At 39.1% G+C, this 25,477-nt stretch overlaps 4 protein-coding genes across 12 annotated transcripts in view; 3 read left to right on the forward strand and 1 right to left on the reverse strand.

Annotated features, from left to right (window-relative positions):
* Positions 1-98: 98 nt before the first annotated feature.
* Positions 99-1,307, reverse strand: LOC103978656 (uncharacterized). Its single transcript, XM_009394516.3, has one exon. The coding sequence runs from the start codon at positions 1,160-1,162 to the stop codon at positions 257-259; it is 906 nt and encodes a 301-aa protein (XP_009392791.2). The 5' UTR covers positions 1,163-1,307; the 3' UTR covers positions 99-256.
* A 3,169-nt stretch (positions 1,308-4,476) lies between these two features.
* Positions 4,477-10,984, forward strand: LOC103978654 (UMP-CMP kinase 3). Of its 8 annotated transcripts, none has more exons than XM_009394513.3 (11): positions 4,479-4,614; positions 4,728-4,799; positions 5,410-5,466; positions 5,781-5,835; positions 6,315-6,432; positions 7,417-7,573; positions 7,662-7,742; positions 7,819-7,926; positions 8,691-8,762; positions 9,146-9,198; positions 10,663-10,984. In XM_009394513.3, the coding sequence occupies exons 3-10, from the start codon at positions 5,449-5,451 to the stop codon at positions 9,152-9,154; spliced, it is 618 nt and encodes a 205-aa protein (XP_009392788.2). In that variant the 5' UTR covers positions 4,479-4,614; positions 4,728-4,799; positions 5,410-5,448; the 3' UTR covers positions 9,155-9,198; positions 10,663-10,984. The 8 variants fall into 8 exon arrangements, with proteins under 8 accessions (XP_064997967.1, XP_009392788.2, XP_018678517.2 ...); XM_018822972.2 differs by lacking the exon at positions 10,663-10,984 and adding an exon at positions 10,434-10,608; XM_009394511.3 differs by lacking the exon at positions 10,663-10,984 and adding an exon at positions 10,446-10,608.
* A 3,042-nt stretch (positions 10,985-14,026) lies between these two features.
* LOC103978652 (type I inositol polyphosphate 5-phosphatase 2-like) lies at positions 14,027-19,907 on the forward strand. Of its 2 annotated transcripts, XM_065144443.1 has the most exons (11): positions 14,027-14,427; positions 14,515-14,620; positions 14,713-14,787; positions 15,313-15,394; positions 15,493-15,597; positions 15,681-16,293; positions 16,377-16,561; positions 16,639-16,747; positions 16,822-16,970; positions 17,043-17,859; positions 19,402-19,907. In XM_065144443.1, exons 1-10 carry the CDS (start codon positions 14,398-14,400, stop codon positions 17,227-17,229), a joined length of 1,641 nt encoding a protein of 546 aa, XP_065000515.1. In that variant the 5' UTR covers positions 14,027-14,397; the 3' UTR covers positions 17,230-17,859; positions 19,402-19,907. The 2 variants fall into 2 exon arrangements, with proteins under 2 accessions (XP_065000515.1, XP_065000516.1); XM_065144444.1 differs by lacking the exons at positions 14,027-14,427; positions 14,515-14,620; positions 14,713-14,787 and having other exon boundaries at positions 14,892-15,389.
* Positions 19,908-24,759: 4,852 nt separating this feature from the next.
* LOC103978651 (ent-kaurenoic acid oxidase 1) overlaps positions 24,760-25,477 on the forward strand; it is a 7,261-nt gene continuing 6,543 nt past the window's right edge. The window contains exon 1 of the mRNA XM_009394508.3: positions 24,760-25,089. Within this exon, the coding sequence (XP_009392783.2) occupies positions 24,854-25,089 (236 nt within the window). The 5' untranslated portion in view covers positions 24,760-24,853. The remainder of the gene's footprint in view (positions 25,090-25,477) is intronic.

The following is a 25,477-nucleotide window of genomic DNA, read 5'->3' on the forward strand; positions in this document are numbered from 1 at the left end:
CAGCTTTTATGAGTCCACTACACGTTATTTAATGGAAACCTGCGTGGAAGCCAATCTTGTCGGTTGCCTACACCGTCGGATGGACACCTGCACGAATCTGAATGCAACATCTGTTAGGTATTATTTCTTTTTCATATATGCTATACAACGCTGGTTTTAAATTCTTTTCCCACAAAAGAAAAAGAAACTAAAAGGGTCGTCACGGGGAAGACGAAACGAGCAGTCACGGAAGAAAGGGGGGTCCGGGGCTAAATCGTCAATTGAACCGGGCGAAATCGGCCAGCTTCCTCGACCGGCAGGGGTCGAGCCCGCGCGGAGCGCCTGCGGCCGTGGCGCGCCGGTGGCGGCGGACGGAGCTCGCCGGGCCCCACAGCTCGCTGGAGACGGCAGCCGGTTCCGCCACGTGGCTGTGCCTCCCGCCTGGGCCCACCCTCATCAGCGGGCTCAGGCAGACGGCGAAACTCGATACGCCACCGAGGCCGCGTGGGTGGTGGTGGCGGCTGCGGGTGTTAGCGGAGATCCGCCGCAGGGGCGTCGGAGTCGGACGCCGCCACCCGTTCGAAGACTCGCTCGAGTATCCGATCTCGTCCACCTCCTCTTCCTCCATGGCCGGCGACATTCCCCGCCCCACCACCCGGCACGACCTCCTCGTCTGTTCCGGAAGCGCCTCCCCCTCGGCCGCCGAGGAGACCTGAGGTTGCTTCTTCTTCCGGCGGATGCCGGGAACAAGCGCCGAGAACCATGATCTCGATCCAGAACCCTCGCAATACCCCCAGTCCACCTCCACCTTCTCCTGTCTGTGATGACCGAACAGGGCTTTGAGGACGGAGAACCGCCCGTAGCTCCGGCTCGGACCACCATCGACCTCGCCGCCGAAGGTAGGGCCGAGCTGGGGGGTGCTGAAGAAACGGCGGTCGCAGTGGTGGGAGGCGCTGGATCCGGCGGATCGGCGGGGAGGCAAGTAAGGCGACACGGACCGGGGGAAGGCGACGGGGGGTGCCGGAGGGGCCGGTGGCGCGTCGAACGTCCGGCGGTGGTTTCTGTAGTGGTAGTCACAGGGGGCGAGCCCATCCTGGGCGGCGACGAGGGCGAGGAGGCGCTCGCGGAGGCAGGAGGCGCAGACACCGGCGCCCAGTTCGTACGGGTGCTTCTTGCACTTCATCGCCGCCGCCCTGCGGCCATCGACGGTTCAGCACAGGAATCGAGGATAAAACAAGCACAAAGGTTCGGTTCTCCCCCGATTCCCCCAACACCAGATCGAGATCGAGGCGGGGCGGAGCTCTTCTCCTCTTCGTCGTTTCCTCCAGGCTCGAGCTATTAAATAGGGCATATTTTATTCTCGAAACAATAACTAGTAGGAAAAATCCCGCGGGAACTGATCGAGTCGCCCAAAAAAAATTTCATGGGTGACGTGGTATCCGACTCGATCATCCGGACCCAGCTCCACCGCGCCCCACCTCTCTAGCGCGGGGCCCATTAACGTTGCCAACAAGAAGCAGGTAGGGCCCACCGTGAACAAATTTGGGTACAGATAGCTCTTACCTTTTTTTCCAAATATTCCTCGCTTTGATGTTTATTGCGTAAAAGAATCATAAAAATTACGAAATTAAAATTAATCGCCATTAAATTTATATTTATTAACAATTTTATTAAAAATTATCTTTTCATGGATTCATTATAAAACATGTATAAGGGATCTGAATCACTCAACGAGTGGGACCCTCGTCCAATTAATTGAGTCACACTCACGGATTGGTGGTTGAGCTGTTGAAAGACATACCTACTTTACCAAAGCCTAGTCCTTACACGTTACTTAAGCAAGTCCATCTAATAAATTCCATCGTATAAATAAATAATTTATTTGATTTAATTTCATCATATTTATTATATAATATATATATATATAAGATCCTTCAAAAACATATAATTTACACCATCAGCAAAATACAATATGGACCGTTGTGGTCTTGCATCGATATCATTAAATCTAGTCAACAATTTGGTCCCATCACTGAGTTTGTTGGGTCCAAATTTTGTATACGTGTTAAATTCATAGTAGTGGAAGCATGGTAGTATTAGTCTACTATTTAAAACTATAAGTCGCAATGTATATTAATGCTGTTTCAACCATGTCACTGATCTCTTCTTACCATCATACGATTTCCAAATCCATCACATCAAGTCAAACTCATCTAGATGAGTTAGTTCACCATCAAATTATATTACCTGAAATCTTATTTAATGGATATAATTTTAAGGTATGTGTTGATATTCTATTAATTAATATGTTATTATTACACAAGTGATAAAAAGATATTAAAAATTATAAAATCTAACATAAGTATTACAATGATAAAATCAAATAAAAAGCTTTCCATCCTCAGCTTGACAAACATGTATCTACTGATGCATTAAATACGGTCAATTGTGGCGGACATAGTTGCATTGCGTGTGGTTGCAGTCATTCGATCGCAACCACAGAAAGCAAATTCAAACCGAAGATTTCAGCGAGGAAGAAGACGTTCACATTGGGAAAATAGTCACGGAGGAATGCACTAACAATTATGTTCTATGGTAGCCATCCAATTAAGACATCCTTGAGATGATGGGAAAACACAATGTCTTCGTGCCACTTCTCAAACTAATCAATACCAATTCTTTTAATATATGGATGATTTCTTTAAAAAAGATTTTTTTTATTTTTTTATAAAGATATATCACAACGATACTATTATACTCGGAGATATTTATAGGCTATCGATCATGAAAACACTATATATGACACAAATAAATTCACTAATTTAATAAAATTAAATATTATAATAGTTTATGAGCAACAGGAGATAATATGATATTGCTCATATTATTTTTCAACATATCAATAAATATATTATAATATTATTAAAAAAATATAATTGAGACAAATTAAATCAATCTACGCTAGAAACTATTATATAAGTATTTATAATAGTTTAGAAATAACATCACAAAAATGAGGATAAAAAATTAACATATCACAATGCTTTGACCACTACAATAAATACACTGTAATGTATATTTGAAAACATTGTAATTGACCTAAGTTGACCCATAGCCTCAACTAAACCATCTATAAATCTAAAAGTTTGATATCATAATGATGCATGAACAACAAATCCAAAAGGACATAATATGATATTACTTATAATATTTTTTTAATACCTTTATAATTCTTTCAACATGTCAACAAAAATACTTTAACTCTATTAGCAAATACTATAATTTAGTCAAATTGAATCAAAATATAATATAAACCATTTGGAAAATCATAATAATATTTAAACATATTTTTATAATAGTTTAGAAACAATACCACCCAATTGAATTTAAAAATTAATCTATTATAGTGATTTGGTCATCATAATAAAAACATTGTAAAATATACTTGAAAACATAATATGCATTAAGAGCTTGGAGTTCAATATTTTTTTTTCAAATCACATTTGGGATGCTAATGTGATTTCATAAATTCCTAAAACACCATATGTCATTATTTAAAATTAGAAGATCGTTAACTTAATTTAGTGAAAAACCAACATGATTTATGTTTTTTACAAGGTGAAATTTTATTTTATTTTTAAATATTATTTTACATTCATTTATATTATTATATGTCTATTCATACAAATTTTTTGTAAGATTATAACAAATTCCATACAAATATAAAAATATAACAAATATAAAAAATATTTTTATATTCATACAAATATAAAAATATGAAAAAATGATATATTTAATATAACAAATTATTTACCAGGTAACTGAGGTATTTTTGGGAAGCGGAGATATTTACTCTATTGCCAATCCTCTCATCAGTATGTGTGGCCGTCCGATCGTGATCGAAGCGTCGTCCTTATCCCATCATGAGATTCCTCGAGCGGTTTGCTCAGGTATTTTAAGGAGATATAATTACTCACTTGCCACTCCTCTCATCAAATATCCGTGGCCGTCCGATCGTGAATGAAGCGTCGTCCTTAAGTGTATTCCCATCCTTGATTTCCACGAGCCGCTACGTACGTATTTTTGGGGAAATAGAGATATTTACTCTCTTGCCACTACTCTCATCAAGTATTCCTGGTCGTCCGATCGTGAATGAAGCGTCGTCCTTAAGCGTATTCCCATCCTAGGATTTGCTCGAGCACCTATTTAGGTATTTTTGGGGAAGGAGACATATTTACTCTTTTGCCACATCCCTCATCAATTATCCGTGCCCGTCCGATCGTGATCGAAGCGTCGTCCTTATGCGTATTCCTATCATAGTATTCCACGAGCAGTTTGTTAGGCATTTTAGGAGGGAGAGAGATTTACTGTCTTGCCACTTCCCCCAATCAAGTATTCGTGGCCGTCCGATCGTGATCGAAGCGTTGTCTTAAGCGTATTCCCACCCAGTGATTCCGTTCGGAATTCTACCCTTGGCCTTATTTTTCTCGGCCACCGTCTCTCTCTCTCTCTCTCTCTCTCTCTCTCTCTATAAATAAGTGGTGAGATGAACGCGGAGGCGTCGATTTCCCTCCTTCCAATCTTCATCACTCTTTGTTTTTCGCGAGGAATTGGAATCGAATCTCTCGGTCTCAGGTATCGGGTCTCGTTCTCCTCCACTTCCCCGCCTTTTGTGATGCATCGGTTCGATCTCTAGGTTGTCGATGAGATGCTTTTCCTCGTTTACATCTCGGCCAGTTAGTTCGCAGGTCGGAGAACTCTTTGGATTTCTCTTCTTGGCTTGAAGTTTGATTTCTTGCGTTCCTCCGTTGGTAGAACCGGTGAGTTTGGAACCTCTGCAGCTTAGTTCTTTCTCGATTCTTGATTTATAGGACTTGATATGATTTGGATGAAAGATTAATAAGTACTCAAAACCTAGGGCTATGGTTTGCATAATTGATGTGGAGCGTGGAATCCGTACCGTTGGCTAAATTTCTGATGTTTCTGGTTTCTCGATCTACATCTTTGTTGCGCGTTGCAATGTACTATTCTCTCCTTCTGTTAGTTCGTAGCAGTTGGGGGTGCGCTCTGATATGATCGAGGTTCAAGATTGATCAATAAATATAAACTAGGGATATTATTTGCAAAATTGATGTGGATTGTGGAATCCGTGGTGATCTTCGTTGTTTTCTTGATTTGCATCTTTGCGCGTTACAATGCACTCTTCTTCCTTTTTGTGCATTTAATAGGTTTGCATTCGATTTGGCATTTGATGTTGATAGCTTATTTCTCTTTGTATATTTGGTGGATCTGAAAGTTCGAGTATGATGTTTTGTGACAGATCCCATTTCTAAAGTCTTAGTTTCACTGCTTGCCTCAATTGGATGTCTTGCTATATGTTTATGTATTTTGGTGACAAATGCTTGATGTTATCTTCGTCTGAACTTGCAGACGTAAAATTTGACATCCGACTTGCTTCTGACGGGCACAATGGTAGATTCAAGCAAGGTATCCTATTTTCTGGTTTCATTGCATTAGTCGTATGGAATTATTTAATTGACAAGAGAATATCTTGTTGGATATTGAAGCTTCACTTATGTGTCCCAATGGGATCTTGTAATTTTTTAGTTTGCACAAGAATAGAGTGTGTAACATTACCAGTACCTTTTTGAATATATTGTCTGTTTTCCACTCTCCTCTATTCATATTGCTATTGTAGCACATGATTTAGAAATGTTGACTTAGCACTTGTTTTTTATTATATTGACAAGACCACTTCATTTAATTTGGTATCAAGGATAATACTGACTATCTGAATGCAGGATGTAAATGGGGGCTTCCCAGGTGACAAGAAGATCACAGTTGTTTTTGTGTTAGGCAAGCATTCTTTGCTTGAGAGTAGCTTGATTATCAATTCTTTATTAGTTTGATTTTTAAATACAATTTTTACAGAATGATTGCTTAGTACACATTTTTGATGCTTTCATCCAGTGGTAGATGAAAATGTAAACATTTTGTATGGGAAATTTTGTTATTAAACCTCAGAATGTATCATTCCATACATATGGTTCTGCATGTCTTCAATGATTCCAATACCAATCAAATTCGAAAGAAAGAAAAGGAAAAATTCACTTACTAGGAAGACTTGGTACCTTTTGTTACTTCTGCATTCCTTTCTTTTGGTAAAAAAAATGGCAGAGACTTTTGAATGTGCCAGTATGCAGCAATCGATGCAATATGTAAATGGTAAATTTTGATATTTCTGCTTTCTTTTATAGCTTGCCTTTGTTGGTTGGTCTGTTGTCTAGATCTTTCTTTTCTTATTCTCATTTCATTTTCCACCTTCTATGTAACAGGTGGACCTGGCAGTGGAAAAGGCACCCAGTGTGCAAAAATTGTTGAAAACTTTGGTTTCACTCATCTTAGTGCTGGTGATCTTCTGCGTGCAGAAATCAAGTCTGGTTCAGAAAATGGGTATCATGTTTTTTTTGTAGTTTTTCCTTTCTGATTTTTATTTTATTTTTTTAATTTGTGTCGTGCAAGTTTGTAGTTTCTTAGTATCATTATATCTGGCTTCAACTTTAATTAGGGAAAATTAGGTCTTGATTGATTGATCTGACTTCATACGTTAAAGCCTAAATTTACAGCCTGTCCTAAATCCACTCTACATAATGGCAGGCTAGAGCGCCAGGACCTTGGTTCAACAGGAGGTCAACTCAAAGTGATCCAAAACTTAAATTGCCGATGTGGTTATGGGTAAATGTACTGGTGCAAGACTGCAAATTACAATAATTACCTAAATAACTTCTAATGTGGGTTCTCTACTGTTGGGAGACAAGTGATAACGGAAGAGGAAATGAAGAATGAATTGATCAGTGAAGAAAACATGCAGTAGGTATTGGCAAGGAGTTGATAATTTTATATTTTTGAGAGTAGGTCACCGTGATGCTGGGATAAAGAACTGGCTGTTAAGACTTCCTGTTATGTGATGATGGTTGGTGGGTAGTTACTGCCTTGTTGGTATTGTAGCCTAGCACTGGCCTGAAATGAGGAAACGTAAGGTGGAAGGAAAGAATATGGACAGAGCTGCAAGAAGATAAGTCAGAAGAGAGTCATTTGAAAGAGAGATAGATAGCTAGAGAGAAGATATTCAAAAGAGGCGGGTTATGTAAAGATAGCAGCTTTAAGAAATGAATGATGAAAAATATAGAACTATTATATGAACCCACATATCAGATGTCTTAAGGTTGGTCTGCCAATTGTATCCTCTGTTGACCTGAACCTAGCCCCAGTTAAGCACGAATTTTGCTTGCTAGTGCAATTTATCATCCATTTTTTACCCTCAACTTCTTAAGACTAAAACCTATGTTCTTGTTAGATATTCAACATAAATAGAACTTGTCTGGGATGTTATTTAATTGGAACATTGGTCTCATTTTTCTCCTCGATGGATGTCAGTTCAATGATCTCCAGCATGATAAAGGAAGGCAAAATTGTCCCTTCTGAGGTTACTGTTGAACTTCTACAAAAGGCTATGCTTGAGAGTGGAAACGATAAATTTCTTATTGATGGCTTTCCTCGAAATGAAGAGAATCGTGCTACTTTTGAGAATGTTGTAAGTTAGCAATATGCTAATGTTTTCAAAATTCTAGCTAAATGTTACTATTTACATTCACAGAAACAATTTTCTTTTGTTTTGACAGACAAAAATTGAGCCAGAATTTATACTTTTTTTTAATTGTCCAGAGGAAGAGATGGAACAGAGACTTTTGAGTCGCAACCAGGTTGTCATTTGCTTCGTCAATTTGCTTTTTGTCCGGAATCTAGTATGTGAACCCCTAATATTTTTGTATGATTCAGGGGAGAGATGATGATAACATTGAGACCATAAGGAAGCGTTTTAAAGTTTTTGTTGAATCCAGTATACCTGTAGTTGAGTATTATGACATGAAGGGCAAGGTTCGAAAGGTATATACTAGCTGTCATTTCCATGGCCTTGCCAAAGTGAGCTTTTGCTTTTTTTGTCCATAATTCATATTGTTATAATAGCTGATAGTTTTATGTATCATCCAAAGTACCAGTTTCTCTCATATCATTAGAATCATCTCATTAGAATGATATTGTAAATGCTTTCTATTTTCTTAAACTAGTTTATTATTGCTTCTCTCATGAGTGTTCTCAGTTTGCTTTGGAGTGTTGCTTTGATATTCATAGCTGAGGTGGTATTATCTTACGTTATTGCAATTACCTTGTAGGTCTGTTTTAACATAATGCACCCTTTTTTAGCATCTTGAGGCTAAGAAATCCATGATCTGAGGCTGAGTGGTTCTGGCTCATCTTGGTCCAATCATACACACATGCATGCTCATTTAAGTGTGCTTACACTTGCGCGCGCACACACAATTCGACCTTTTTCCAGTTTGATTGGAGCTAAGAAATTCATGGTCTAACTTCTAAGGCTGAGTTGAGTGGTCATCTTTTCTTATTCCAATCATACACAGAATAGAGAGAGCTTTTGATTATTTGTTTATTAGTAATTGTTATCACCTTTCTTGATTCGGGAACACAGACTCCAAAACAAGATGTGATACAAGCTATGCAACAAAAAGAAAACGATGAACTCATGTGATGTCTACAATATAGCAGGAATTCGAATAATCATACTCTCAGATTCTTTTTATAAAAGCTTCCTGATATAATTATAAATAATTAATGGTCTGGGTTCGGTGCAGGTTGATGCTCTGAAGCCTATTGATGAGGTCTTTGGAGCTGTAAAAGCTGTTTTCGACCCATTTCATGTGAAAGTAAGATGTGCATTCACATTTTCAAGAGGCTGCTATCATGCACAATGCTTATTGGCAAATTTGTTCAGCAATCCATAATATAAGTAGACTATTGTGTCAAACAGTAACATGTCTATGGAGAAAGTTGTTCCTTAATATCTACACTAATGTAAATTAGACTGATATTTTAGTATTGCAAAGAAGATCAGGTTAATGTTTCCATTCAGTTTCATCTTGCACATTGCCTTTTTTCTACCAATCTATTTGCACATGATGCAATGAAAACATGATGAACACTTCCGGCACCTGGCTTATACCCATGACCACATAAATTAGAAACATGTGTCCCCGTCTATAAACTATAATTTCTTGCTTTATTCTAACTTTTTGGCATGCATTTGCAGGTTGAGTAGAGCTGCTGTGGACTGCGGTGATAATAACCTGCATTATATAACAGGTATGCTGCTTTGTTGGATAGCATTGTTGATCAAGTTTTCAGCTTAAGCATCTGACTGCTTAGTAAATGTTGATCTTATTTTACTGTAGAAAAAATAAATCTTTATACATCACAAAATTACCTGAAATTGTTGTACATCTTTAGTAATTTATTTTACCAGGAATAATCTTCATGGAGATGATGCTGAACTTTTAGATTGGGTACATTGCATATGCAAAGATACCAAGTATGTGTGGACTGCTCATTTTTTAGAATGTTTAGATTTTTAAGTGTTAGATGGGTTTAATTAGAATCTTTGTGCTGGATAATATCAAGGTAGTAGCCCTCTCAATGTCTTAACTGAAATTTTCAATTTTTTCTTGGAGGCCTTTATGACATACATTTTTGGATTTCACAAAAAGTTGAGACAGCTTTCCTTTTGTTTGAATTATCTTTGGAAGTAACAAAGTGCATCGGTTGCTGAAGGTCTGTTCATTATATAGGACCTGATTGGTAAGGCTTCAATGTTGTTGATGGCATCAAGGTTAGGTTAGTCTAAAGCTAAGGCAGAAGACAGGAGAGTAACACTAGGAGACATGAGGGAAGAATAAGATAAATGGCACGCCGAATGAGGCTCTTCTACTCCCATGTACTAAACTGATTTTTTCAAACAGATTATGAATTGCATCATTTTAAAGGAACAAATTTATATTTTGCATATATGCAACAATGATCTAGGACGTAGGTCTTCTTCATATGCATAACTAGCTTAGAAGAAATCCAGGAGGATTTTTTAATGGGAAATTAATAAAGCCATTTTGGGTTGAGGATCCACTCGTTGAACATGTAGTAGAATATCTAACTGCCTTGAAAGCAAAATGACTTTCCACTACCCAGACACCAAATGCCCCTTGGTGAGAAACTCGATGGCACAATTTTTTGGATTGAGGGTTTTTTTTTTTACCATTTTTCATTTTTTTTTGTCATGGCGAGTTTGAAATGTTCCTCAACCTTCAAATATACTTTAGCCTTCCCAAGTACAAATTATTAATTATCTTAGTGTTCACATTATTGCAGCTCTAAGTTTGACAATCTTGGTCATCCAGATTGCTTATCATCAATTATTTTAGCCATGCTGAGCTTGAATATGAGCCTGGAAGCAGAAGACATCTAAATTTTTAAATAACTTAATTTGTGATAGTGGTGTACTTTAAAATGTAGATGCTGTTATTGTTCGAGTTCTGATGTTTTATCAGCTGTTTCTGCAGGTATTCTTCTGTCTCAGACAGCCTATGTTATTTTGTAGCGTGGATGTCTAAGATTAACCTACAACTTATATACATTGCATTTATTTACTGTGGCATACTTCCTGATGGATATACTTGGGAAGATCATGTTGGATCAGTACATGAGTATCCAGTTTCACTTTCATGTTCCTTGTAGTAAATTCTAAATACATAATTCATTGAAAACCACGTCTTTCAGATCCAATGTGTATCTATGCAATGGCTTTCCCGGAGGGTCAACATCTTGATCTGCACAGATGCCCTGGCAATTGTCAACTTTGTTACACAGGCTTGCAAGTCACTACTTGGCATCGCAAAGACACCATCGCAGGCCCTACTAGGCAAGCTTTATCCCCTTCTAGCACTCACTTGTCTAGAAATCTTAATTATAAAGCTCACAACTCCGCTTCTTATGGTAGAACCGGTTCTCAGCTTTTTGTAGTGCCCGACGAGCCTTGTAGCTCCTCAAATCTCTTGTCTAAGTTCTTCCGATTTACCAAAGTGTTCCATGGTTCAATTCATTCAGCATGACTCCATATCCAATGTACTATACTTTTTTTTTTTTTTGCCCTAACTCATAGTTTGCCACAAAATGTAGCTTACTTACTGTATATATACTACAATTTTTTTTGCCTATATATAATATTTCAACATTTTGTGCCATGTCACAAGGATTATTTTATGCATGATATTTTGAGACATGTTTGGAGTCAAAAAGTGGTGTCTATGTATCTAATGGAACGAAAAGATGTTTTGATTAGATAGTGCTAAGAAAGGGATATGATTTAGATGGGAGAAGTGTGTCAAGAAGCACGCTTTAAATAATGAATTGAAGAGTGACCTAACTCAATGAATGAAGTACCACAAAAGTATTATTTCTTTTATTATGGTTCAAGAAAAGGAAATGAAGATGAATATTGATGCTGTATGCCCATCCAATTATTACCAATGAGTTGCTCTCCACCTCCTCAGTTTCACAATTGAAGTATCGAAAGTCCAAAATGTTCTTCTTGTTGTTGTCGGATATGACCCTACATTACCTACTTCCAATATCTGTCAAATTAGTTTGATATTATTTTTTTAGGGAAAAAAATACTGATTAAAAAAGATGAAACAAAATGATCTGATTGAGATTGTTCCTTTTCAATTTGAACATGAAATTATCTGTCTAAGAAATAAGAATATATATGTATATATGAACCTTTAATGTTATAAAATATTAATTAAAAACTTTGTCCTCCCAAAATATTTCTAACTTAATGCATATACAACACCCCAATTGATAGCTTGGTTATATGTACCTTTTTATACATATATAAAATATATAAATCAATTAATTCATTATTTTTTGTCTAGTATATGTTAGGATTGGTAAGTATTTTTAGGATCCTAATATAATTCAATTACTTAGGAAACAAATAAAATCGTCATTAGTATTCTCAAGGTTTTCTCTACTACATCTCGAGAAGTCTGAGAAAAGTTTTTTTTACAATGTACAAAGGTTTCCGTACTTGATTTGATTTAACTTTGATGATTTCATTTCTTATATTTGATCATTTATATATAATAAAGAATTTAAGTTTTATTTTATGAATGTAGATAAAGAGTGTCAAATTACATAAATCTTATGTCAATTTTTCTTGTGATCTCTGAAATTTTTATATCGGTATCGACTCCTCAGTAATTATTTTATGTCTAGTACAAGGTTGTGTACCATTCTTTGTGAGATTTTTTCATTGGAATTTCTATCATCAGCTTTGAGTTAGCATCAATTATGTAAGTGCATGAATATCTTCTGCTAAATCTTTTGGCTTCACAGTGCATCACTGTTGATATTTGAGACACCGCTAGTTATTTCGAAACAACAAGTGCTTTGCTTACTTTCCAACCCATCTATCGATGACTTTTGTCTACCCATGCGGAGTAGTTGATCAAAAAGTCACTTAATTCCATTCAGTTCAATGTTAATTTAGTGGAATGACTGTTCTTGTGGACCTTATACATATGAACTCTCATAGCAAATCTTTGGGGGTGGGTGGCACTTTATGAGCACGCGTATCATTTAATGTAATGTTTCTCTTCTTGTTGGTCCCAATCAGAGCTCGAAGAAATTGACTCCAACACCGAGGTTTTGATTGAAGATCACAACCAACATATGATGTGTTTGGTGTTAAATTCATTTCAAATAAATTAAACATAAAATGGATCATGAAATGTAATTTGATGATATGGATCTATTTTTTGAAAACAACGAGGATTTAGATCTTAATAGATGAGAGTCAAAAAAGTGAAGTATCATCAAGAAAGTAATCGAATAATTGGATGGAAGTTAAGGTACCATCAGATGAGTAAAGAATGAACATTAAAGTGTCAGAGTTGCTGAATGAGACTAAGGAAAGATAGTTTCTTTGGATATTTTATTGATAATTTGACTTTAGATTGAAGTTTTGAAGAGGAGGAAAGCAAGAGTTTAGGATTTAATGGTATCCTTGCAAGCCTTTCACATGTAATCTCCAATTAGTTTGAAGCTTGAGTTATTGACAAACACTCCTAAAGATTTCAATTGCCATTTCAACCTCTCTTTTCCTCATTTTAGGTCAGCCAACCTTGAATGAAGAAGATAAGGACGTGCCCTTTAGAAAAGTGAATATGTTCCAAAGCTGTTGAACACTTCGCATGTCTTTACCATCTCCATCTTTTGGCACACCCTTTCCCCCCCTCCTACCTCTCTCTAGAACTACACCAGCCAATCACATGCCAAGTGAACTTGTTCTTCTTTTCTCCTTTCTTGTCCTACTCTCTGAAATCTGCAAGTGCAAGCATGCATCCATGGCCCCAGAGAGAGAGAGAGAGAGAGAGAGAGAGAGAGAGAGAGAGAGAGAGAGAGAGAGAGAGAGAGAGAGAGTTGGCATCACCTCACCAAACATTTGTTTAGGATTGAGCCCACAAATCCAAAAGTATCCTTATCTTTATTCTTTAAATCTCTGGTCCCTTCTACCTGGCTACATCTTCCTCTGTGAATTCTGGGCCTTCGTTTCTCAGTCATGAACTGTAGGGACACAAGGAAAAGAAGGTGGGCAGGACCATCCTGTAGCTGTCTTCGGCTACGGCATGCATGCCTTCAAGTGGCGATGCAGATTGAGTCCTACATCTGCTTCCCCATATGAACGGACTCCCGAACAGGTGTGAGTCTGATGTCTGAACAGGAAGAGTCCACCACAATGGCGAAGAGGATCGTCGGGATCATGGAGAAAACCTGCGTCTCCCATTCGAAGAACATCGCTTTCGGTTCGTTCGCGATGTCGCGGTGGTGGCCGTCGCTGTCTTCTCCACTCACCTGAAGGTAGGCGCATGGTCCTGCATCTCCGGTGCACCATTAGAATGTTCGTTTGGCTCCATGCATGCACTTGTTCTGGCAAGTTGATCGTTGTGGAAGTGCACGCTCATCCTTTTCTGCGTCAAGCATGATGCTAAGATAAGAGAGAAAGAGAAAGAGAGACATCCTTTTCTGCGTCAAAGATGTTGCTCGACTAGGGCGGAGAGAGAGAGAGAGAGAGAGAGAGAGAGAGAGAGAGAGACTCATCCTTTTCTGCGTCAAAGATGATACTCAGCTAAGGGGGACAGAGAGAGAGAGCGAGAGAGAGAGAGAGACTCATCCTTTTCTGCGTCAAAGCTGATACTCCGCTAAGGGGGATAGAGAGGAGAGAGAGAGAGAGAGAGAGAGAGAGAGAGAGAGAGAGCGAATCGCTTTACGGAGAACCTTGTGGTCCTACGCTAATTAGCTTCCTGCCTCGAGCATCGATTCAAGCTCATCGCTACCCCAAAGACTCTTCCCTAAGGAAATAGCTCTCGGTCGTCATGTGTTTGCTTTAATGCTGCAAGTGGATTCCTACTCCTGAGACCTGAATCCCGGCTGCAGAAGAGAAGGAAGACCATGAGAACCAGGAAAGGCAGGCGCTCCGAGGTGCTCTTCTCTTCTCCTCTTTTGCCGATTCAAGTGGCATGGAAACAAAGGCCAAATCTTATACTGTTGTTGCTTCCTTTGACTCAGTCCTTTTGGCCCTCAATCGTGATGAGGAAGTGGCTCAACATCAAGCCAAAGGTGCACGAATTCAGCGAGGACGAGGCCGATACAGAGAGCAGCGATGATGATGATGGTCAGCTTGTATTCTCGTTTGCCTAATGATCCTCACTCTTCTCTGTTACACATCACGCTACTGACTACCCTCGTGCTCTTCCATTGTTCAAGATGCAAGAATCTCCTATACAATTCCATTTCCCGGAACACTCCTAAGCAAGAACGAGTGCAGAACCCAAGCCTCAGGTACCCACATGAAAGCATTCCACTTGCATGGATTGCCCTGTAGCATGAATTCTTGCAATAAGATCATCTCAGGGTATAAATAGGATTCGGATCAGTTTCAGGTTTTGGCATCTTTGTTCTTCGATGCATAGTTTTCAGCTGTTAATGAATCATGCCAAGTTCAAGTGTTATGTTGTAATTTGGCTTAGCAAAATGAATCAGTTCGATTCAACGTTAGATGTAATCCGAAACTTTTCTCTGTAGATGTATCAATTAGTGTGAGATTTCTGATCGCTATCTATGTTGCATGTGCATCACATCAACTCTCACGGTAACAGAGGGAGGATTTTGTTCATTTGTTCTTCATTATTTACATTGTTGTTGAGTGTAGAACAAGCACATATCAATTCAACATGATCTGCTGACAAAACTATTCAAACTGATTTCAACAGAGAAGTAATAGTATAGATAAATGAGAACACAACATCTTGCTTAATTTGTCATCGAGCAACGATTTCTTGTTCTTGTTTAACACTCTGAAAACAGAAACAAGGGTCACCTTGTCAAGACTTCGAAGAAGGAAATCGGAAACCCTGCGAGTTAACTACATCACCAACAAAGATGTGAGGTTTGGCTCTGAATTAAAATTTGAGTTCTTGAGATTTTGCTTCATCAGCATCATGGAAGCTATTTCACTTGTGTTTGATCTCTGTTTTTGATCCGAAGGGTGATGATTGGCACATGGAATGTCGCGGGAAGGCTCCCTTTGCAGGATCTTGAGCTTGATGAGTGGCTTGATACTGATCAACCTGCTGATATGTATGTTCTTGGGTACGTAAATTTTGTGGCTTGCCGTTCATGTAGTTTGTTTGGATGATCCTTTCCGAGTTTACTCGGATCATCTTCCTCTGCAGTTTCCAGGAAGTAGTCCCTTTGAATGCTGGGAATGTTCTTGGAGCAGAGGACAACAGGCCAATCCAAGAATGGGAGGCAATCATAAGAAGAACACTCAACAAATCTTCGCAGCCGAAGACACTCTGCAAGAGCTACACTGCTCCTCCCTCGCCTGCATCCATCTTATCTCCTACTGATCCCCACACCGATGGAACACAAGAAGAAGAACGAACCGATCAGACTAGCTTGCACAAGGGATTCGAGTTAGATTGGCCTGAGCATTCGTTTGATACACCACAGCAAGTGTTGGTCTCCGGTAAGAGACTGAGGAGGGTGTTGAGCAGTACTGCTAGAAGTGGAATGGAAGAAGCTCAGGTTTACGCAGGACTGAGAAGAGTGTGTCAAAGCTCAGGGAATCTAGGAATGATCTGGCCGGAGCAGCAAGAAGCGTCTGATGTGCTGGATTCGATCGACGACATGTCGAAGCCAAGCTCACGATACTTCCGCGTCGTCAGCAAGCAGATGGTGGGCGTTTACGTCTCGGTTTGGGTCTGCAGTAGGCTGCGCCGCCATGTCAACAACCTGAAGGTTTCCCCCGTCGGCGTTGGACTCATGGGCTACATGGGCAACAAGGTTAGTGCAAGCAAGAGCATGTAGTGAGATGATGGATGCAGGTGGCGAGGGAGCATCGATCTCATGGCGAATGAATGATGCAGGGATCGGTTTCTGTCAGCATGACGCTATTCCAATCGCGCTTGTGCTTCGTCTGCTCTCACCTGACGTCCGGCCACACGGAGGCGGATCAGCACAAGCGCAACTCCGACGTCCATGACATCCTCCATCGCACGAGGTTCGCTTCCCTGGACGCTGCTGACCATCCACAGACGATTCCCTCGCACGAGTAGGATCTCTCTTGCTGCTTTTCTTGTTTCTGAATCGAGTTAGGTACTGAAACCTTCGATTTCTCGATCGAAACAGTCGCATCTTCTGGTTCGGGGACTTGAATTATCGCCTCAACATGCCCGATGCTGAGATAAGAGCATTAGTCGCCGGGAGGTGTTGGGATGAACTGATGAACTTTGATCAGGTACTGCTGCTCTGAGCTCATGTGTTCGTGGCACAGACGATTAGTGTTAGTGATTGCTGATGGTTCTGTGGCAGCTGAGCAATGAGCTAAGAGGCGGCCACATATTTGATGGGTGGAAGGAAGGGCTCATTGCCTTTCCTCCTACTTACAAGTATGAGATGAATTCTGACAGATACGTCGGAGAAATTGCCAGAGAAGGGGAGAAGAGGAGATCACCAGCATGGTAACTCTTTCTCTTTCTCTCACTCTCTCTCTCTCTCTGCAGGAAATCTGTCAGCTAATTGCGATGTTTCAGGTGCGATCGGATTCTGTTTCTGGGAAAGGGAATCAAACAGGTATCGTACGGGAGATCTGAGCTAAATCTATCGGATCATCGGCCGGTAAGCTCTGTGTTTATGGTTGAAGTTGAAGTGCTCGATCAGCGAAAACTGGAAAGGGTGCTAAACTTCACCAACGCTGGATTGCTGCCGGAAGAGATCTAAAAAGCTTGTAGATTGGATTTACCTTCGACTCATCACTGCCGCTCCACATTTCTGAGATGGACATGCAGTTCTTGAAATCGAATCTCGGAGGAAATTGGACTGATCCGACAGTGTGGGATGCTGAAAGTGCAGTGATTGTAAAGTGCGTCTGTGGAAGTATTCAATCAAGAAGATAGATCACAGCATAAATCAATTCTCAAAATGGAAATTATGTTTGGTAATAATGATTGAGATGGAACGAACAGATAAATAAGTAAACTATTTCTGTGAAGGATACGTCAATTTGATTTAGGAATGTAATTTTCTTGAGAACTAATTTCTTTTTTCTTTCTTTCTTTCTTTAACAAATCAACATGAAATTTATTATTTATGAATATAATTAAAATTTTAGTAAAAAGACATAACAAACCGTTATAATGGTTCGTTATACTGTTACAAGGCTTCCTTGGATTTGACGCAATCTAACAGCGTGTAAAGGTGGGAAACAGAATCTTTAAATAGTCAACCCATCTCACCAGGAAATCAACGTCATCTTCCACCATCGCCCCCAAAACTCCTCACGATTTCTTCTTGGAGAGCTCGATCAACCCTTGTTCCCACGCCTCTTCTTCGTCTTCTCATCATCCAGAGGTACGATGAACCCGATCTCTCTCCCGCTCTCTATCTATCTATCTATCTATCTATGATGTAGACCTGTTTCTAGCTTCAAGAATCTAAACCTAAACGGAGCATGACCTTTCTTGACACTTTGGCTCGAGGTAGCAGATCTTGTTGCTTTCTTTCTTCATCACTTATGCTTGATTCCGTGTTTGGTTGATTTTTAGGCAAATTGAAGATCTGGGAAATTTAATGTTCTTTAGGTTGATTGTTTCGTTTGGTCGGAAGGCATGTGTACATGGAATTTGAGTTTGGTGGTTTGGTTGCTTCGGTATCCTTTCTTGATATAGTCGAAAGATAGATTTTGAACAGAGAAGTTTGGAGGTGGTTTGGGATTTGTACATCCTGTTGTAATTCAACAAAACTGATTTCAACTCCGTAAAGGGGAGAAATCTTTGATGATGTTTAGTTCTATGGAAAATCTAAGATGATTGAATGATTTCTTGTGTCTACAGAATGAATGGTTCTGACAGATTTGTTTGCAATATATGGGAACTAGATTTGGACTATGTGATATAACACCGTCCGATCGGGTTGACTTGGAAACTAGTATTATTTTCATCATAGAGAGTTGCTAGGTCAAATTCTTGGGCACCATCTCTGCAGGTACTTGAATCTGGATCCTCCTCGAGATGAAGAGGGGAAACAACCAGTAGGTCAAAGCCCTGTTGTTGCATATTTTTTGAGATCCACCTCGGTATTAAATCTTTCCTACAGTCAAAAGGCGTTCGTTCGCTCTTACATACTTTTGGTGACTTGTGACGGTCAATCGTATATGGTCTTAGTCTGCCTTAAGCGGTTAAGTGCATGGATTTTAGGCAGGCATCAGAAGGGAAGCATGGAGGAGATAGTGTACATGTGCACACGCTGATGCTGTGATAATTTTGCAGCACCGAGCAAATCAACATAGTGGTATTGGTGGTGATATTAAGCTTTTTGCAGTGGAGAAGATAGAGTAGTCCCCCTGGTTGTTCCTTTGAATACTTGTGGAACCTCTCTGCAATTCTTGTCAAAACATGAAAGTACCATTTTCTTCAACTATCATTGTAAAAACATGAAAGTGCAAGTGAATGGTGCCGTAATAGCATCTCCGTGCCAGTTACAAGTATTGCGTGTTATCCACTAGTTATTTAGTAATCTTAATCATTGAATATAGATGTCTAAATTAACTGACTTGTATGCTATTCTGTAATCTCTATCTCGTAATATCGAATTGCATCTTTTTACTCTTATGGATCTTTCGTACTAGATGCTGATTATAGTCGTAGGCACCCTTTTATCCTTTTGGACTAATTCATTAATGTATTTAGTGATTGTATCAGACAATGAAAATGCATCTCAGGTACTAATGCAAATTTGACCGTACTACATGATAGGTTATTTGCATTCTTGGGATCATACTAATGGGAGACCCATTCCTTAGTTTACCTTGGCATTTAGCATTACTGTCACTAAAAGCGAGAGAAAATGTCACCACCATACCTTAAAAAAATGACAAAAGTTGAATTTTGGCAGCTGAAGATGGATTATGATTTCAATAAGATATCACCAGAGAAGGAGGTCTCTGTGGAATTTGTGCGGGAGTCACTGATGGCGATCTCTCAGTCTCTTCCGGATGTGATACATGCGCCAAATGGGTTTCCTGTTAAGACACCTGTTGCTGCCGATGCTGTTGGTGACCAAAATGTCGGCAGTGGAGCAGAAGAGTATAGGTCTAAGCTGATCTCCATCTCTTATATGCAATCTCCAGATGTTAAACTTTCTCCGTCATTAGCGGAAAATCTCGGTGTGTAAAGAGGATGGAACTCTTGCCCGTGGAAACTCTGTACATTTAATGTTTACCAAGTTTGTGTGGGAGTAGATACTTATGAATGAGTTTGGAGGTCCAACTTTGTTTGCTGAAAATATGAATCTAGTCACTATGTAAAATATGTACAGCTATCAAAGTATATTCTGCTGCTCTATAACTTACAGGTGGCATGTTCCTCCCTCTTCTATATAGTTCAATACTTATTTGCGAACGCGTAAATGTTATATTATGACTACATGCTCTGTTGACTAATGTTAATCTTTACAAACAACTTCTAATCAATATTTGGATAATTTACAACTTTAGATGCGATGTTATTTGATTGTCTAATAGTTGTTTACTAAAGCTACTGTTTGATAGTAGCACACTGATATGTAGCTGCTTAGATATCACAAGTTGGTACTTATGAAGGTATTACTGTATTGATATGTCTTTGTTTAGTGTTAACCGATGCAACTTGTAATCTAAGGGAATGGTTTTGTTGGCTGGAATCTACCCTTTTTGATGTCAGACTTAGAACTGTAACTTTCCACCATTTCCTTAAGAAAGACTCGAATTATATTTGAGAATTATATGTTTGCTTTTATCTTATTCCTGGAGAATCTTGTCGTCTTGATTAAAAGGTGGATATTTGGTTCCTCTCATTTACACAGTCTCTTTTAAAAGAAATTAGGTTTCGAGTGATTTATTTTAACTTTACATATTGAAGCTCTCCAATATTTTGTTCTTGAAGAAGCATTATAGCAGTCACAAATCGTACAATACATTTTTTACGGTTTTGTTTTAATTGATTTGGATGTTCTGTTGATCGAATTTATTGCTATCTGATCATTTTCTTTTGAGATTTGCAGCTGGTTAATTATTTTTAGCCCTTCGGGCGATTAAAGGCCCAACAGTCTCATGCTTGATCCCTCATAAAAGGTGGATTGAAGCTCCATTAAGAAATGAGAAAAAAAAAAGAGAAGCTAACTCCATTCTTTTCTCGTCTCTTCAAAAATTTTCGCCTTCTGTTTTGCTGCTCGATGCTGAAAGAAGATCAGTCAGCATGTTGTATCTCAGGGTTGTTTTCTTCGTTGCAAAACCAGTATGAAGGAGACTAATAGGTTTTAGGACACCTCTTGATTCTTATAAGTTTTCTATTTAAGTTTTCAAATAAAATTAGTTAATTTCTTATCGACATCCAGTAGATTTTATTTTGTTGTTTTGAAAATCTAATGCTCATTCTATATGGTTCGATACTTGTAAAACTATGCATCCATTATAATTTAGTGTGGTTGAGAAGATTGCACTGCATTTAATGGTCATTTTTCTTGTCTTTGCTTTTGACTTCATATCAATCATAGGTGGCTGTGTTTTCTGGTTGAAGAAGAGGCAATTGAAATGGACTGTGTGATCTGCCCTCTTATGATTAATCTTCTAATGATTCTTGAACATATTAATGCTAAAAGAATAGTGTCCTGTTTTGGATTACTCTTAATATAAGGTGATTTACAAGCATGAAGATTGTATGGACTTTGTGCCGAAATGCCGACTTAGCATCTTATTAAACAGAGTTTGATGAGAAGTCTCCATGCACTCAATGCAAACAAGCTGACTCAGCTTGTTTGCATCACAACAGATCTTCCCTGTTGTATGATCCCTCAAGGACTCAACTGGTTGATCTCAATTGATCATGGAAAAGCATGTGAATGACATCAACAACATGGAATGTCGAGTCTCTTGATCGAGAGACTGAAACAAAGGATGAGCTTTTCTTTATCCACTCAACCTTTTGCAATTATCCAAAGGCTTTACCTTCTTTCATATTGTGCAGGAAGAAGACAGATGTCTGGGTTTTGATGTCTCAGGCAGCAGCCTGCATTGGGTAGATGGTCATTGATATGATCTAAGCACAAAATATATGGACAGACTGGTTCATGATGATCCAAAGTTGGACCGAGTACAGAGCATGAAGGTAGAAAAGTATCACCAAGATCATCTGACAAGATCCAGGCATCCAAAGTCATCAAAAGTCTTCTACAGATGGTGAAATGTATTCATCAGCATAGCAACTGGTCAAAGAATGAGGCTGAGACACAGCAACCAACTGTTCCTTCATGAACAACATATACTTTTGGACACTTAACTGGAGAAGAATCGAAACATGTGAACTCATCCTCTCTCAGTTTCACCTTAGGTCTCCATTCTTTTGTCGAAGTGAAATCTAGGATGAGATATCTCTGCCAGTGTCGGCATCAAATTTAGTGGTGCAAATGCATAGATGTCAGTGTTCTTTTACCGCATGCTAATAATTTTCTCCTAGACAATTTCCACCAGATGAGATAAAAGAACACAAGGTGGATGTGAATGTACCTGCACCTAAATGCAATAATACCCTGAAGTCAACCAACCATTGAGATAGGGTGGACAAAACATGTGAATGTGCCTGTTGTTGCATGGCTCATATTTTGGCATGCAGATTCCTTTTGGCCAGAAGACAAGATGAAAGATTTTGTCACCTTAGTTTTAATGTATCAATCATTGCAGGCCACAAGTGATGCAGAGAATCAAAGACATAAAGACATCCATGGGTTTCCTGCATGAGGAATCACACAAACCCCTAGTCATTATAATAGGGATCATGCTCAGCATATAAAATAAATCAGAAAGGGTGAGTTTGAATGGGTGGAGATCAGGTCAGTGATTTTGGTTAGTTCAATTAACCAGTCTGTGTTCACAAAAGGTAAAAAGAAATGTAAGCTTAGCAGCATTTTCTTGAAAAGAATGATCAGTTTCTGCCAAGTGCTATCAGTCTGTGATCCAAACTCTAGAGAGGTCTGAGAAAATTATGACTGTTCTTTTGTTGTCAGAGCATGGGTGTTCATCATTGAATCTTCCATGGGGAATCCACATCATTTTGATGCAAACATTTGCCATGCATAACTTCTGTGTCCCTCAGAAAAGAAGAGTCCTTTTGAGATTTACTTACTCATCTAATATTCTAATGACAAGTTACAAACACCAAATCAATCAATAGATGGCAACAAAATTGGTGACAAGTTTCCAGCATTGATCAATATAAAGTTAATGCTGGCAGTTGAGATGTCACACATGTACTTGAGAGCAAAAACTCAGGAATCAAAACTTGCAACAAGGTAACTTCATCCTGATCCCTTGAAGACCACAACTACATTTGTTAGTCCCAATTGAAATAGAAGAACAGGATTTCAGACATAAAACCCTAGTTGCCTAATCTCCACCCAAGAAATTGGTGATTGATGTTAAAGAGTTAAAGCTCAGGGAAGGAAGCATACCTGTTCCTAGGGTGTTAAAGCTAGGGTTTTCAGAGAGTTGATAAGAAGAATTGCTGGAATCTGACCTCTGTGGACTCCAGGCAAAATAATAATAATAATAATAATAATACTAATCAAAGCAATAATATTTCATTGTCATGTGAGAATATACTCCCCAAAGGTAGCTGCTTTGAGAGTGGGACAATCCAGTTCACAGAAAGCAGCTGAATCCTGTAGACAGTGGAAGCTCCTCTTTGGCACAGAGCATGCGGTTGCCTCTGATTAGAAATCGAGAACTGTGACTGGGGTTCCGAGAGACAAACGAGGGAGTCACGGCATCATCAGTGAGATCACACCCAGCTCGAGGAGGACAAGTTTCTCACTCACTGACACTGTGTGCCACAGTTCCCAAACAGTCACTCCCAACTCTGCCATGGAAAAATGTGGTTGGAACGATAGCCTCATCTTTTCGGCAATTATTGGAGCAGGAACGAGTCCAAGATCGCAAACAAGTGTGATGGACTCCACTGGCAGCTTCGATGTGACGAAGAAGAAACTTTGTCACATCATCTTACTGTTTTCCTACTGTGCCACTACCCCGACTGTCTGTATGGCAAAGAACTCTTTTTTCCTTTTTCCTTTTTTTTTTGTGCAAAAAAAGAGACGAATTTTCCAAAAAAATAGGTTTTTTTTCTTCTTTTTCCAATAAGTCATTTTCATAATTCCTAAACAATTCTCCCTTTTCTATTAATACCTGAAATACCTCTAGCCAACTATTTTTTTCCCCATTTTCTTTTTTTTGTGGATATATTTTTACGATACGTTATAATGTTTTTAATGATACCAAAAAATACTGCAATGAAATATAAAAATATTATGTTTTTACAACCTAATTTTTTAAATAAAAATATTTTGTTATAATATTTTTAATACTACGTTATAGTATTTTTCTAGTATTATTGAAAATACTATAACATAATATACAAACACTATAAATATAATGTTTTTACAAAATTAGTATAGAAACTAAGATTATTTGCTCTAAACTCATCCTAATTTAATAATAAAATAAAAATAAAAAGGTTAATTATATATTATCTTTTATAATAAGTTATCTTTAATATTTCGATCTAAGTTAATATTTATATTTACGAAAGTAAAATATTTAATTTTATCATTTTAAAATTTTAATTTTATAAAATTATTTTTTAATATGTATAGGGATATGAATATTTTATAATAGGGATCTCAATATAACTTTTGAAAATATAAGGATCAAGCGCTAAAAGTGAATAATTATATAAGATAATATAAGATAATCTATAATTAACCTAAAAATAAATTTATCCTGTTGATAGTTGAGTGCCACGTGGCGCTTAACCTCAAGGTTGATTACCGAGAAGTGAAACTAAATTTAGTTCGAAGAAGAGGCGAGAGAAACACCATCGCCACGTGGCGCCCGGGGGGGGGGGGGGGGGGTGGGGGGAAGGATCACCTGCCCCACTAACGAGCGCCGGGAATGATCCACGATCAACGGTCCAGATTCGGTTTGAAAACCACGTAGGCTCATCTCCCGAGGTCGTTATTCTAACGGTCCCGAGACTCTGCCATCCCATGTCCTAATAATAATTATTATTGTTACTAATTATTATTATTATCATTATTTTACTTCACATATTAATACCATTACAACAAAGTATCTACGCTCATCTACTCCACGACAAATGCCTCCTCCACTCTTCCGCCGGCCTCTCCTCCCTCTCCCTCTATATATAGAGCGAGAGAGAGTAGCAGCAACGACGGTGAAGCCTACACTCGCCAATCTCTCCCTAACTGCCATCTCTCTCTCTCTTGCTCTATATATACATATTTATATACACAGGAGATGATGGAGGGAGCGTCGGGGCTCGTGGTGGCGCTGGCGGTGGTGGTGCTAGCGGCGGTGTGCGGCGGGGCGAGGCGGGCGCACGAGTGGGCGTGGGAGCGCGGGCTCGGGGCGGGGCGGCGCGGCCGCCTGCCTCCGGGAGACATGGGGTGGCCCGTCATCGGCAACATGTGGGCCTTCCTCCGCGCCTTCAAATCCAGCGACCCCGATTCCTTCATCGCCTCCTTCATCCGACGGTCAGCTCCTCGTCCCTTCCTCCCCCTCACTCCTCTATGAACACGGAATACCTCATTTCAATCCTAGATTATTGCGCTTCGTGGATTCGATCCGGATTGGGATTGGACCGGGAACAGGGATCTGATGGGCTTGCGAGTCAATGGAATGTCTGTGTCATCAGAAAAGAGAGATATTCGATTTGATTTGATTTGATGGGAGATGTGGATTCCTTAGTAATTTCAAGCAAAACATACATGTAGATGGACCAAAAGCCATGAGTGCTAAGTTTGAATTTATAAGGACTGATGCATTATTTTTTAGCTTTGTAAGGATAGAGATGGAAAAGAATCCCTCTTCTTAACAGTGTTTTAGGGCATGTGCAACCGCTTAAAATAGAACACGATTGTG

Source organism: Musa acuminata, chromosome BXJ3-3, assembly GCF_036884655.1.
Source record: "Musa acuminata AAA Group cultivar baxijiao chromosome BXJ3-3, Cavendish_Baxijiao_AAA, whole genome shotgun sequence".
Classification (NCBI taxonomy): Eukaryota; Viridiplantae; Streptophyta; class Magnoliopsida; order Zingiberales; family Musaceae; genus Musa; species Musa acuminata.

Coding starts and splice junctions, on each gene's coding strand:
- LOC103978656 (XM_009394516.3), bottom strand. CDS start 1,162: ATGAAGTGCAAGAAGCACCCGTACGAACTGGGCGCCGGTGTCTGCGCC.
- LOC103978654 (XM_009394513.3), top strand. Junction 7,574..7,661: donor GTGCTACTTTTGAGAATGTT/GTAAGTTAGCAA, acceptor TTGTTTTGACAG/ACAAAAATTGAGCCAGAATT. Junction 7,743..7,818: donor GACTTTTGAGTCGCAACCAG/GTTGTCATTTGC, acceptor TGTATGATTCAG/GGGAGAGATGATGATAACAT.
- LOC103978652 (XM_065144443.1), top strand. CDS start 14,398: ATGAGAACCAGGAAAGGCAGGCGCTCCGAG. Junction 14,428..14,514: donor GGAAAGGCAGGCGCTCCGAG/GTGCTCTTCTCT, acceptor CCTTTGACTCAG/TCCTTTTGGCCCTCAATCGT. Junction 14,788..15,312: donor GTGCAGAACCCAAGCCTCAG/GTACCCACATGA, acceptor CTCTGAAAACAG/AAACAAGGGTCACCTTGTCA.